At 39.8% G+C, this 14,417-nt stretch overlaps 1 protein-coding gene across 2 annotated transcripts in view; it reads right to left on the reverse strand.

The window, feature by feature from the left end:
- The window catches only part of LOC117534095 (patatin-like phospholipase domain-containing protein 7), a 29,574-nt gene that overhangs the window by 14,091 nt on the left and 1,066 nt on the right, over positions 1-14,417 (reverse strand). For both annotated transcript variants that reach the window (XM_034198138.1, XM_034198137.1), the window contains exons 4-22: positions 13,284-13,371; positions 12,910-12,992; positions 12,373-12,473; positions 12,115-12,255; positions 11,867-12,026; positions 11,115-11,195; positions 9,996-10,124; positions 9,748-9,828; positions 7,703-7,832; positions 7,529-7,600; positions 7,322-7,404; positions 7,040-7,195; positions 6,787-6,864; positions 5,850-6,055; positions 5,205-5,336; positions 4,286-4,409; positions 2,675-2,788; positions 1,828-1,894; positions 1,574-1,723 (exon numbers count right to left, since the gene is read on the reverse strand). In XM_034198138.1, the coding sequence (XP_034054029.1) occupies positions 1,574-1,723; positions 1,828-1,894; positions 2,675-2,788; positions 4,286-4,409; positions 5,205-5,336; positions 5,850-6,055; positions 6,787-6,864; positions 7,040-7,195; positions 7,322-7,404; positions 7,529-7,600; positions 7,703-7,832; positions 9,748-9,828; positions 9,996-10,124; positions 11,115-11,195; positions 11,867-12,026; positions 12,115-12,255; positions 12,373-12,473; positions 12,910-12,992; positions 13,284-13,371 (2,176 nt within the window). The remainder of the gene's footprint in view (positions 1-1,573; positions 1,724-1,827; positions 1,895-2,674; positions 2,789-4,285; positions 4,410-5,204; positions 5,337-5,849; positions 6,056-6,786; positions 6,865-7,039; positions 7,196-7,321; positions 7,405-7,528; positions 7,601-7,702; positions 7,833-9,747; positions 9,829-9,995; positions 10,125-11,114; positions 11,196-11,866; positions 12,027-12,114; positions 12,256-12,372; positions 12,474-12,909; positions 12,993-13,283; positions 13,372-14,417) is intronic.

Below are 14,417 nucleotides of genomic sequence, written 5' to 3' on the forward strand. Positions count from 1 at the left end.
AAGCTCTGCTCTCTGTGTGTGACACGAGCGCATTTTGTCAGTGCGCGAGCGGTAACGTGGAATGATGTTGTTAGCTAGCTATGCTAACGGAATAAAGAGCTGTTTCTACACCAAGCTGGAGGAGAGTCCTCTCCTGTGAGACTGAGAGGATCGTATAACCTCAGCTCAGTGAGGTAAGGACTCTCTCTCAGTGTTTAGATAGTTCACTTTAGTGTAGGTTATCTCAGTGGGTCTCAAACGGCTTGGTGACCATTTATGTAAACAAGTATTTGTGAGGAACACCTTTATATGATCATTATAGTTATTAAAGAATAAGAGAATACATGAAAAACAGGTATGAAATACTATATGACAGTAACACAAGAATACAGTTTAAAAGGGGAGTGATTAGTAAAATATCCATAAAGAAAAAGTAAATCTGTGTACAGTTCTGTTTCATATGGATGTTGAGAGATGTAGGCTATCCATAGATCTCTTCATTTTGCTCTCAAAGTGCACCAGATTGATGCATTTAACTTCTGTAGAGGAAACTTCTGTGTAGCTATGCAGTGGGAGTCACCGACTCAGGAAGGAGACACTGTAGGAGCAGTAGCTTTGATGTCAAACACATGATGGTTTATTTGGAGTTAACGGCCGGAGGATTCACATCACAAGTCCAAGAGTCAGAGGTTCTGACTTCACGGTAGAGTTGCCACGTCAATTCTGAAGAACTCTACCCCAGACCCATGTATTTAGCTAGTTCAGAGAGCATCATCAACATGCTGCATAACAAGATAGAATGATAACACCTCTATCAGCTGACGCCAACAGGCAGGAACAGGGAGACAAAACACTGAGAGCACAGCAGCCAAGGTTACAGGTGCCTGTGCTCAGTCAGGACAGTTTGAACTGATACACTGGGTCAAAGTTATGGGCCTTGGAAAATATTCCACAACAACTTCAATATTTTAAAAAACATCTTCCCGGGGGAGCATGCCCCCGGACCCTCCTAGAGGAGGTTAGGTCCACCCCCCACCTAAAACATGTTCACATGGATAGGATACTAAATACATTTGCACACTTTTTATATGCCTATGTCCATATGTTTCTGTTTTGGTGGTCGTGCCACAACCGTGCATGTATGCAGAAGTCATAGGTGCGCTATAAAATAGCACTACACCCTGCAATGTGTGTGAAAGACAATAGACTTTACAGCATGTTTTTTTAATTGAAGTTGCGTTGGTGTTTGTGTGTTGGTTGTTGACGGCAGTGTGTGCCCCCCCTTGGTAAATGATTTCCCCCCCATTTGATTTGTTCTAGAGCCGACCCTGGAGTAGCTATTGTACAAGAGGACCAGACACATCACACCTAAGTTGTATGAGTCGAGCTGAACAAGGCTCTGGTTGGGCGGCCATAAGCAGAGGTTTCCTGAGAAGGCAGAATGTGTGCCCATGCTGGAAATGGTTTGGGCTAATTTAATATTATATAAAAAGAGACCATCCAGAACCTGAAGTGTCCTTGACCCTGAGCTCTGCCCTCTCTGCGGAGGATGGCACTGAAAACTCCCGTCAGCAAGATTCACAGTATTTCTTACCTATTGCCATGAGTGCATGCTGCAGCTCCAGGGTGAAGGCGGTGAGAGGCACTTCTTCTGATACAGGCAGCACCGTCACCGTGGAGAGGTTGGACGCTTGGTTCCCCGCATCCCACTTACTGCCCGGAGTGTGAAGGGCTAAACTGCGAGCTGAGGACATGCACACACATTAGCAAACCTCCCCCTCAACAGTGAGTGGAGATTAACACCAACACAGGTGGAGGCAACACTCTGAGCATATGAAGATACCTCACCTGTCAGAGGACCGTTGACCTGCTGGAGGATCTTCTGTCCCAGTAAGTGGATCAACCTGGTGACAACCTGAGAGGCCAGAATATTTAATAAGAGCCTTTGTGTTACAGGTTGCAACTTTCCCATCATGTAAATAGTTATGCTTTAGATATGTTCGCAACAACATTTCAATTCAAAATACAAAGAAAATACATTTTTGGGAACCCTTTACTATTACTGGGTGATATAGGAACGTAAAACATAAGATTATTGAGGTGAATTTTCATTTTTGGAATAATCATGAATATCTTCACACAAGTATAGAGAAGTGAAAAATGAAGCCTGGTGAAAAGAATTAAGGAATTATCATTTAAGAAAGAACAGATTTTCTATTATTATCCTTTATTGTGCATGGATCTTAATATTTAACATATATTTCATTAAAGATTGCAGGTTTTTCCATAAAAGGATGTTCCCTGAAAAACGTATGTGTCTGTGATGCAATTCAATATTTGTTTCTTAACTAAATGTACCGTAAAGTTATGTTTTAGGAAGGTTTTTTGTGCCATTTCAGTTGTATTTAGATGATAAGTGGGATATTATAGTAAATCCATTTTTTTTCAGCAGGGATAATTGTGGCATGCATTTTTCATATGGTCCCATGCCTTCCCTTTACCCACACTTTTGTGAAGTTGATGATGAATTATAGATGTTCTCATTGTCTGGGGTAACATCTTCATTCATTTTCAAAGCTGACCTTTTGGACATTTCTACAATCAAATCAATATCCAATAAGAACTCTTGAAAATGAATTGTGTTTGTGTTTTCACATCAGCTGAATTTCCATTTGAAGATGAAGGTTCAGTCTACCTGCGGGTATTTCCTCTTGATGGAGCTGAGAGCTCCTTCTGGTAGCTTGGCCAGCTCGGAGTCTCGTACAGCGTGCACGGTGGTGGCTCGGTTCTGATGGGTCAGGGCCTCCACCTGCAGAGAGGCAAAGGAAAGAGAGTGCACGTTGTGACACATTGTTAACACTAAGGGCCATCATCAGGAGTCAAAACAAATCCCAATGATTCATAACCATTACATGAAATAAATATATAAGATCAGGGACGTGCACAGGTAAGGGCTATTGTTGCCCGGGCAACAGCCTGTTTGCCATTTTTGTCTGACCTGCCCCTCTGGAGAGAGCGAGAGTTTTTTTTTGTTTTCTATTGTGGCCGAATCAACACGATAAGCCCACAATTAGTATTGGAGCGTTTCGCAACAAATATACTTGTTATTGTGCTTCTGTCTTTCTGTGTCTTTTACTCTGCTCCGTGAACTCCTTCAACAGGGCCGCTCTCTCTCTTTTCTTGATCGCCCTCTCACGGGTGAACACTTCACTGTCCCGCTTCATTGTAGGATTTCTGCCATGTCTCTACTTTAGTTTGACCATCTCTGTTATGAAGTTATGGAATACTAAATAAATAAGTAATTAGATATCTTACCGTCACTGCGCTCATAAAGAATGATAATAAGAATAATGCGTATTGAACTGGTTTCATTAATTAGTGAGTTTACTTAAAGTAATCAGTTGGAAGCCCTATTTTATCAGTATGTCTGCACAGCAGTTACAAAGGGCAAACTACATTCAAACAGGATTGTCCCCATTTTTTCTTTAATAGTTACTAACATTAGATATTTTAATGAGATATGGACCGCAAAACAAAAAATGTGCCTGAATGACGAAATTAGCAGTTGGACATAAAAGTAAACTGAGAGTCACTTGCAATGACAGTGTTTTATTTTATGAACCTTTTACATTAAAAACAAGTTAGAATTTTCAAAAGGTCTTATGTTTTTTTTTGGGGCGGGTCCTTTTTCCAGTTTAGAGCAATAGCCCCTCCAAATGTCTGTGCACGTCCCTGTATAAGATACTGATAATGTTGGAAATTACACTTATATATGTATCTTTATTTAAGTTTTAAATCAGTTTTAGCTTGAATATGTGACCATTAGGATCCTGCTATGCAACGTCCAAGACTTTCAGATGTATCTTCAGGTAAAGAAAAAAGAGGTCTATAAATAAGATCTCATCATGGAGACTTGACGTCAACACCGCCGTGCTTAATATGTCTCAGAATGATAGCTTCAACGACAGCTTCCCTCCTCCAGGTAACGGTTACCATAGCATCCATCACCCCAGGTATTATTAGAAGCATCGTGGCAGAGATCAGCCGGGTGAAAGTGAAACAAAGTGACGTTCCTTTACATAGTTTAGCAAAACTAAAATAGTCCTGCTGTTCGCTTTTAGATGCTAACCTATGAAGGGAAACGCATGGAAGTTTTTCAGATTCCTGCTAAATGAATTGATTCGCGGCTCCCCCCGCCCTCCTGTTGAGTTCACGAGCGTCGAGCTCTTCACCCCCCAACAGATATTCATTGTTTTCTAACTCCTATCTACCATCTGTCTTCCCCGTCACCCATCCTGATCCTTACCACTCCAATCAGGTCTCCACGTCCGTACTCTCCTATCAGCTCCTTCTTGCCATCTTCCTTCAAGATCACAGAGCGCAGTCGACCACTCAGCACTATGAAAGTACTGTCTGACTTCTCTCCCTGCCTGAAAAATACACAGATAACTGAATTCCCCACAAATATGCCAACAAGTATGTGAACCAAAACCTCCAATGTTTAATAACTTGTAATGGATCTAAAAAATATGTGATTTGATTATTGTCAACTAAGTTCCTTTCACACCGGAGTACTTTTCCCTTTTAGTTCCGATAGTTCCTGGGATTTTGCATTCAAACCAAAGAGAGAACTTAGTACATGAAAACTTTTCCCCCCTTTTCAGTCCCTGCTAGAGAGGTGATACTTTCCTAGGGAGAAAAAAGTTCCAATTTCTGATGATCCACGACCCATAAAACTCGGAAAGGTTTTGTGGAAGCCGCCATTGTATTTGCTGGCATTAGCATTATTAGCATTAGCCCCGCGCACCAACGGAGAGAGACTAACTTATGGCAACACAACAAAAAACATGGGAGCGCCGGTGGAGTGATGAGGAGGTGTCAGCGTTCTGGCAATTTACTCGGAAGGCTTCTACTGAAGCCAGTCCCCAACTCCGGGGACTTCGGGTGGCAGTATACGCCGTGAAGTTGTTTGCGGCCTGCCAGTAAACCCAAAGCAGAAGAAGAAGAAGTGACGTCAGCGGCTTCATTTGCGTAATCTTCCCTCAGGGAACTTATTCCGGTGTGAACGCGATCTGCTCTTAGTTCCATGTGGGAACTAAGTGCTGGGAACTAAGTGCTGGGAACTAAGTGCTGGGAACTAAGTGCTGGGAACTAAGTGCTGGGAACTAAGTGCTGGGAACTAAGTACGGCAAAGTACTTGGTGTGAAAAGCAATCATTTAAATACCTGTAGACCGCTCTGCCAGCCTCCACAGCCATCCAATCGAGAGCGAAGTCTATCTGTCTGACAAAAGACGACATCCTCCTCACCACAGTGTGAGCGACGTTCAGCACCACCTTTGGCTCCACACGCATTATCCTGAAGAAGAGTCAAATCAACAGAAAGACGAGTAAGAATGGATTTAACTACAAAACCTAAATGCAGTTACTACAAGTTTGGACAAAACGAGATCAGAATCTAATCTTACCATAAAAAAGATAACATCAAAGAATGAAGGGGGAGGGGGAGGAAAACTAACAATAAAAAGTTCCAGTACTATTAAACTTTCTATAACGCTCAATTTAGCTCAATTTTAAATAATTAAAAAGTAGTAACTTGCTTATCTTAGCAGGGAAGTGTCCAACATTTCTCTAAATCATATATTTGACAATTTTATTGTTGATTCATCTATTTATGAACAATAATAGCTGAAGAAGATCAGGAACACAATTTGTTTGTAGGTGCTGCGCTTTCTCTGTGCCTGTAGATTGTTCAAACATAAGAACAAAAGGATTAAACTATAGTTATCTATAGTAACTGCCCTCTGCCTACACATCTTGAGTACACTTTAATGCATGGCTGGGTGTGTGCACGTGTGTTGGTGTGACTGACTCATAGAAGTGGGTTTTGGAAATGGAGAGGAAGCTGCAGTCTCTCTGGGCTCGAACAGTGAATATGAGGGGCTCTCCGGTCAGGACAGCTAGTTGTCCCACGAGCTCTCCGGGGTGCGTGACAAACAGACGCGTCTCTTCTTCACGGTCGATCATCCGCTGGTAAACATGGAGGAGGCCAGAAATCACAAACTGGATGCTCACCTCCTAAAGCAGCAAGAGGAGAAGAGCAGAGATTTAACAGTTAGAAGGTGGACGACAACAAATGATTTCAGTCATCATCATAGCTCTAGTTTATTATTGATATATTGTGAATTGTATTCCTGTTTTTAAGACCCCATTCTTAGATATTTAATGTTTCACACAAATGTTACTTTTGTAATATCTCATTTAGACATTAGAACTGTAAACCTCAATATCTATTTGAATGTGTTCACAATAACTAGAGAGAATAAAACAACATGTTAGTAAGATGTACTTTTACACTTCTTATTGCATGTACAACTTGTTTGCAAATGTCAAAGGCTTGCATTACAATACAACAAGAACAAACCAACTGCCTCCAGCTTAAAGAGAAATACATGTTTCATTTATTGATGAGGCTTGTTCAAGCTTTTGTCCCACATGAGTGGCTAAGGGTCGCTGTGTTTAAATTGTGTTTTACAAGTCAGCTGTGGAAACTGGTGCTAAATGAATAGTAACAGGGTCCACCTAAACAACATTTGAACATTGCTGGATTAGAACAAATGAATGAAATAAAAGGACTCTTTCGGATGGGACCACAGAGCTTGTTTACTACATTATAAGACACAATGCTCTAAAAGTAAACCTGCTCCTTTAATGCCTCTATAGGTGAAAGAAGAGTGTGCAAATATTAAAACCCTAAATTAAACGGCCAGTGCCTTGAAACAGAAAGGAAGTTGTAACAGCTTTCAAACCTGGTCTCCCTGACGAGCCACCACAGAACCAGCTTTGACATGATGGAGGGTCACTCTGCCATCCAGCAGACTGGGGTCCTGCAAGAGAAAAAATAAGCAACTCTTCATAAGCTTTAATATCACAAAACACACCTCTCATAATCAGAACAGTCATCCCATCTATCCAAAAATCAGTGATCAGAATTCTCCCAAACAATGTGCCACAATAAGAATGTACATTTATGTATACCAGTTGGTGTTCATTTCCTCTCACCTGCAGCTGGATGATTCCCAGCAGGTCCTTTTTGGCAGCCTGGAAGATTGTGCAGCTCTTACTGAGGTTCGCAGCATCATGGTGCCCCCCACTGTCCGTGTAGTGAAACACTTCAGAGGGCGTGGGCTGCATCGTCACACTCTTCTTCAGATTGGACTACAATGACAGACATAAGGCAGCGATTGATGGGGGAAAACGAGACGAGCTGCAGCATAACATGCAGAGGATGCTGGGATATGAGCCAACCTGTGATACAATATGAGGAGGTGGCAGGGGTCTTACTTTGGGAGTGGCAGGACTGGGTGGAGCCTCATCTTTAGTGACTCGTGCTCGCTCATAGGCCATGTTCAAGTCATTTCCTGCAACTAGGGACAAAGGAGGAGGATTATGAGTTTATTGGTGTGTCCTTGTTTTCAGATCAGTGACTGCAGGACATTAGCAGAGACATATGCCGCTTGGTGATCGCTTATGTTCAAGTCAGTGACCTACCTGCGCTGTCGGTGGGCATCGAGGAGGCTCGCAGCTTCCTGTTGCTGTTTGAAGGACTGTCCTTTACACCATCTGTTTATTGGGAGGTGCCAGCACTGGATCAGTGTCAACTCAACACAAAGCACCATTTCAAATGTGTGTATTCTTAGAATGATGTGTGCGTGAATGTGTGACCTGTCTCTGTGGGGCTCTCCGTGGGCCCTGCTGGCAACTCGTCCTGAAAGTGCAAGCGGCGAGTCGTCTTCCCAGAAGTCACCTCTCCTATCACACTGTTTATATTGGACAAGGGCACCGTCTGACTCTCCTGATCATAAGGAAGCAAAATAAACAAGTTAACAGTCCATACTTAGACAGCAGTAATGTTTAGAGTAGCCATGAAATATTTTATGCATTATACATTTGAAATGCAACATTAAGATAAGCTATGTGTTCTGGGCACTCTTTCTAGAAAACAAATATGGTACAAAAACACTGACTTTGCAGGTATTTGATTGATTTATTCATTAATTTCTTTTTTATGGTTAAAAAACTAATATAACCCTGAAAGGCTTTTCCAGCCTGGTATCTTTAGCTTCCGTTCAGTATACTGTTATTCCATTACAAGACAATCCTTTGCGCCACAGTGAGATAGACCAGCTAGAATCAGAAGAGTCTGATTCCGACACTACAATATAATCAATATAATCATGTGAATCGAGTGTACTCTCCTCTTATGCTTACATTATATTGGAGTCTGTCCTCCACAAAAACAGCCAGTTTTCTATGATATATTTGTGATGTGTTTACTTAAACCAGTGATGGAGTGTATTCATTGATGTGTTATATCAGTCTATCCTGTCATTTGTTTTTTTATTGATCAAGTATGATCAAAAGGGGAGAATGTAGTGGACATTTTTATTATATTCCTTATATGTTCAAAGTAGATTAGGTTAGATGTGCTGTTTGCCTCTTGTTACTCTACTTCAAGGCCACAGCTGCTATTATGACTCACACATAGTCACAGGAGAACTTGCCGTTCCTGAGATCTACAGCTCAAGGACATGTGTCTAATAACAATGTGACCGTGTGAAGACAGATTTCTGACCTTCCCACCCTTTCCTCAATATAAGCTTTGCTATCATATTAAACTGCGCACACTCGCGCAGACTATCCTATACTCTGTGAGACCTGTGTCTATATTTTATTGTATCTGATGTTTGTTCGAATAAACATCACCAGAAAGACAACTCTGTCTGATTCACCATTTATTTGTTTTCTGACTTGTACTCTACAGTATTGGGGTTTTTAGATTTCCATAACAGCAGTCATTTCTTAGAATACAAATCACTGAGAGAAAAACCCGCTATAAAAACACGATTTCCATTGTGGCATTTGATTTATGAGAACAACTTTGAATTTAAAATACGTTTTAAAGCTTCAGGAAATAGCTAAGTGAACGCCCTGCCACATATCATCTTTCAAAATTGTTGAGGAGTGTTTTAGGTTCATCATACCTCATCTTAAACCCTTAGATGCACGAGTGTCTGGACCCTACACTCTTCCATAAGTGGGTCAAAAAGGACCCGTATTAGAATAATGTGTTTTTATGCCATTTGTGTCATTTTGGTTAAGAAAAATTACTTGTATAATATTTTGTATTATATTTTGGTTCACACTAGAAATATTTTATATTTAATTTGTCACTATTTATAATTTTAGACATTATTTTACATTACAATTTTTGACCCACTTATGGAAGCTTGGGGTAGTAATACAAAAACTACAATTTCTTAAAATGTAAATTTAAAATTTGAATGGCATATCCAAAACATGTTTTTGCGTAATAGCTGGAATATGAAATGATAAAAAAATGTAATTACAAAGATACTCTAAGAAAACCACCTCACCGGGTCAAAAAAGACCCACTTCTGTATCTAAGGGTTAAAGTCTAAGGCAAGCCAGGTTTAAATGTAACTGCCCCCCCCTTGTTTTCTGTGAAGGGGTTGTAATCATTTGTTCTCATTTTCACTGAGCTTCATGAAGATCTGAGTTATGGTTCTGTGCTTAATGTTGTGTGAAATAAGCTTGCATGTGTGAAACTGAGTGTGTAGGCACCTTTCTGTGGTTGTTTATGTACACATTCCACTGGTGCTTAGGTATTTAATGTGAGCTTCTAAGCGTGACTGTATGTGTACACAGACACTCACAAATATGTGTGCACAAATTAATTTCCCTCCTACCGGATTGAAGAGCTCAGTGGTTAGGCCCAGATAGTTATGTAACGCCAAGAAGGTGACTCGCTGGAGGCGCACCATGATTATCTGCAACACACACAAAATCAACGTTAACAGAGCAAAACATATTATACATCAGACTGTAATTACACCTAATAACATCACGTTTTAATGAATGATGATGTATGAGGGAGAAACTTGTCTCAAGGAAAGAAATCTCCATACTGTATATTTATTTGTAAACAATCAGTTACCTGAATGACGCGAACGAGTGTCTCTGGGTATTTCTTAAACACAGACTCAAAGGCTGACGCAGGCAAACGTAGGATGGTGGAGCGGGTAGCAGCACGAGCACATACAGTCTTATAGGGAGCCGGATAACCCTGAGGAAGGCAGAACAGTTCAAACTCAAATGTAAGTCACTTATGCCTTTGATACTTATTTGGCTGCATTGTTGGAGGCCACCTGATAGGAACATTCATGAAAAAATGATTTGTACTTTTTTTTTTGCTCTCATTTTATCTCCAATTTATTTGATTAGTTAAATGAGTTTTTCCAAGCTTTGATTTCTTTGAATTGTTTTGCTTGCACTTAACATGAGCCATCCTTCATTCTGTGGATTCTGTGGATCTTAGAACAGCAAACTGCCTTGAAATGTTTAAAAGCTCATTCAAAACCTATTTCTTTAATATGGCTTAACTTTCACTCACTAGTATCGTTGTCCATGTTTTACTGTATTGTTTCTGTTTTGCTTTTATTTTCCATTTTTTATTGTTTTATTTTAACATATTTGTATTTCTTGTCAGCTTTAATTCACGGGAATTCATTAGATGTAGATGTTTTATCTTGTTCTGTATTCATTTTAATATTCTTTTAATATTATTGTTATATTTTCTGTAAAGCACTTTGGGCTGCTTTGTGCATGAAAGGTACATTACATTACATTTAGCTGACGCTTTTATCCAAAGCGACTTACAATAAGTACTATAAGTACTATACAGATATTATTATTATTCTGTTAGGAAATATAACGATAGGAATGTCTCAAAAGAAAACTAAAACTACGAAAACAGTACAAATTGCTGACATCTTAAGAACTCTAAAAGATGCAGCTTGCATTGAGGATCAAAACTGAGTACGACAGCATAGGAAATAGAAACCAAACAGAGTATGCCACTAGAGATCATATCTAAATGAAGTGGTGGACACAAAGGGGTATGGGTGGTGTGAATAAATACAGTTTGAGTTAAACAGGAAGTACAAAAGGAATTTGCTCTAAACAAGAGAAGCATGAGTGGAAATATAAACCGTGGAGAGAGGTGACACGAACAGATCAGAGAGCAAAAGAGGACAGAAGCTGAGACGTTGCTCACAGTGATGATGTCCAGAATACTGAGCAGGCTGTGGACGCTGTCTCCTGGGACCACATTCTTCACCACTGGCTCTGTACCATCCTAAAGAAAACACAAAGCGGATGAGTCTTTAATCAAACTTCACGGTGAAGCCACACATAAGATGCACATTTCAAACAAATCTGCAGGATTCTTTGGGATTAGTAAACCTAGCGGCGAGAGCTTTAACAAAAAGACTTGGAGGCCCTCCTGATCTTTCAATACTCACAGAATCAAGCAGCACATTCAAATACTAACCAAGGTGTTGTGAGCATAGACTGGTTGAGCTATACATTTCTTTCTACTTCATGAAGCTTTAACAGTAGACTGCATCAAGATAAATGATGGTTTACTGCCCTCTGCTGGTCATATCTTTTCATTAGTTATCCACGTGGGTATTGGAAGGTTAAGGAGGACATTAAGACTGTCATAACAGAGAGTAAAGTGTGCATGTGCCCTCACGATTGCTAATGACCTGTCCCAGTTACAAAAATAGCAAAGTTGTCATGTTTTCTACAAGTCGGTCTTGAAATGAAACATTTAATTTATCACGTATATTGTTAGTTTATCTACATAACATTTTTGTATATTAACAATGGCCAAAAGGCTTGGTAGAGGCTTGCTTTGTATATGATAGAACTTATTAATAAAATAGTAAAAGGGCACAAGAATCGCTCAAAATGTAGTTTCTCTGAGAAGAAGATAAAGTCAAATTCAACTTTCTGTCCACATACGGTCTCCTGGATGCAGAGTTCCAGTCGTCCGTCCTGTACCACGTAGATGCTGTCGTCATCGTCTCCTGGCCGGAACAGACCCTCGCCCTCCTGCAGCTCGATAAACACCATGTGGCGACACAGCTCGAGGAACAGGGGCTTCTCAAAGTGACCCAAGACCCTACAACAAATTGCAGCCCACACACATTATGATAAAAACACATTGGAGAAAAAAAGGGAAGTCTGTAGGAAATAGTTTATTTTTTTACCTGACATTCTTCAGCATATAGAGGACTTCCGAGGGAAGGTTTGAGCTCTGAACATCAAACGCTGTCAGGTCAGCCTCCAGCAGGGAGGGGGGCGGTTCCTTGGGCTGCAGGGTGGGAGGGTCTTTGCTGATCCTCAGGATTCTGTTAAATCACAATTCTTTTTTTTTTAACTAATCTTAATGAACAGGTCAAAAGCTAAATTGAAAAATTACTTTTCACTTATACACACTCATTTAGAAAAGTATGAATGGATCATACTTGCGAGCTATGCTTAAAACTTTGGTTCTTTTGCGAATGCGCTGCGGTTGCTTAGATACTGAGGTAGAGCTGGGAGGAGGAACCGCTGACAGCGTCTGGACCTTAAAAAAACAAAAACAACATCCATGTTTTTAATGACTCCTCATGTTTTACTTTGGACAGACAAATACATTGATATGACATAATGTAGCCCAAATACACATAGGTGGTGAAAACAATCGCAAGTGGCTGGGAATTAATAGTATTATGATGACCAGCATTAATCACTAAGGTAAATGCATTGGTGAATTTCAGTCTAACGGTATCAGAGTACATTACAGTGATTGGTGTTCTTATAACCAGTGGAGTAGGTTTCATGCAGTGGTGTAACAAGATACAAACACTCAGTCTTTGGGGAATGGGCTTACATTACAGTTTGATGAAAGGGGTTTGCCCTTAATACATTCAAAAGCCTATTTACCAACTTTATAGTACTGAAATAAGTCTACCCAGCTGTTAACACTTGTACGAGTGAGACAGAAATGGAACAAGAGAAACCTTTCGCATTATCTTCCGTCCATAGAAGAGCACTTTATCTCGTTTCCTGAAGCGATACTGTGGTACACCAGGCTGTTTTGCACCTTAGAAAACAATCACGAAAACATCCATGTTAAGATAAGATAGAACTTTATTGATCCCAATTTGGGAAATGTTTGTGTTGCAGCAGAAAATATACAATTTACAAATTAACAAAATATTAAGCAAGTTATTATATATGCAAGTATGTGAGGGATGGAATATTAAAAACAACAATCTGTAGAAGACTGAAAACTAAATATAGACTTTCCTGAACAGCCATATCATTTAAGGAACCCAAATAAACATGAACTACAGCATTGAGATAAAGTCAGGGTAGAGGTTGGATGACTCACGAGCGAGCTTGAATCTCCTGTAGAGGAAGAGCACCACAATCCCGATGAGTGAGACAGCGACTGCCGCTCCAATCAGCACACCTGTAAGCTAGAAGATAGACACAGGAAGCTTTGTCAACATAGTATGGACACAGGAGAGGGTGTTTTAGTGTAGCTGCCCTCAGAATCGCTCATTTTAAGTGGTGTCCTAGTTAAAGACATACACATTTGAAGCTGGTTAAGTATGTAGGGCATTCACACTAGGAAATAAACTTCTTCTTCTTCTTTGGTGTTTATTGTTATACATTTATAAGTTGGCAAACCAACTTGTAGGTGCATTACCGCCACCAACTGGACTGGAGTGTGGACAAGAGTCTATGCAGAAAATAATAAAGAAAAGAAAGAAAAGAAAAGAAAAAAGAACTAAACCTCTAGATTATTTTAAATGTATCAATTTCTCTTGGAAATGTAATAATCTCACAATACATATTGCCTGATGTTTTCCCTAACAGCCCTGCTAGTGATAAGTCATGATATGTTGCTTTCTTCAGTTTCTGGCTGGCTACAGCGTATAGATTTTCCGGTTGGATGCTTTCCTGTTTACTTAATGTATGATTGAGACCTGTATGACCTATGACCACCTTCCTTCCATCCCCCACATACCTTTGCATTTTATAAAGATGTCTTCCTGTATCACTAATGTCCCAATGTTCTTGCCATGTTTGTGCATATTTCTGCATGAATGTTTTAGAAAATAAACTAAATGAAGTCACAGTATTTATACTAAAACACTAGATGTTAGTGTGCTGTTGATACAATATCGTCCCAAGATGAAATGCAAAAAGGAAATAAGGACTTGTTTATAGTGTTGAAAAAACTAAGGGATTCATTTTAGTTTAACTGGCAAGTCATGGTTTGCTAGATAAGATAGGATAGAACTTTATTGATCCCAATTTGGGAAATGTTTGTGTTGCAGCAGCATCAAAAGACATGGCATTGTACAATACAAATGAAAAGAAAATAAATAAATCAGAAAGTAGAAAATATACATGTTGAATTTACAAATTAACAATAACAAGATATAAAGCAAGGTATTATATTTACATAAGTATGTGACGGATGGAATATTAAATATTAGAATGAATATATAAATGT

This window comes from Gymnodraco acuticeps, unplaced genomic scaffold (genome assembly GCF_902827175.1).
Source record: "Gymnodraco acuticeps unplaced genomic scaffold, fGymAcu1.1, whole genome shotgun sequence".
Taxonomy (NCBI): domain Eukaryota; kingdom Metazoa; phylum Chordata; class Actinopteri; order Perciformes; family Bathydraconidae; genus Gymnodraco; species Gymnodraco acuticeps.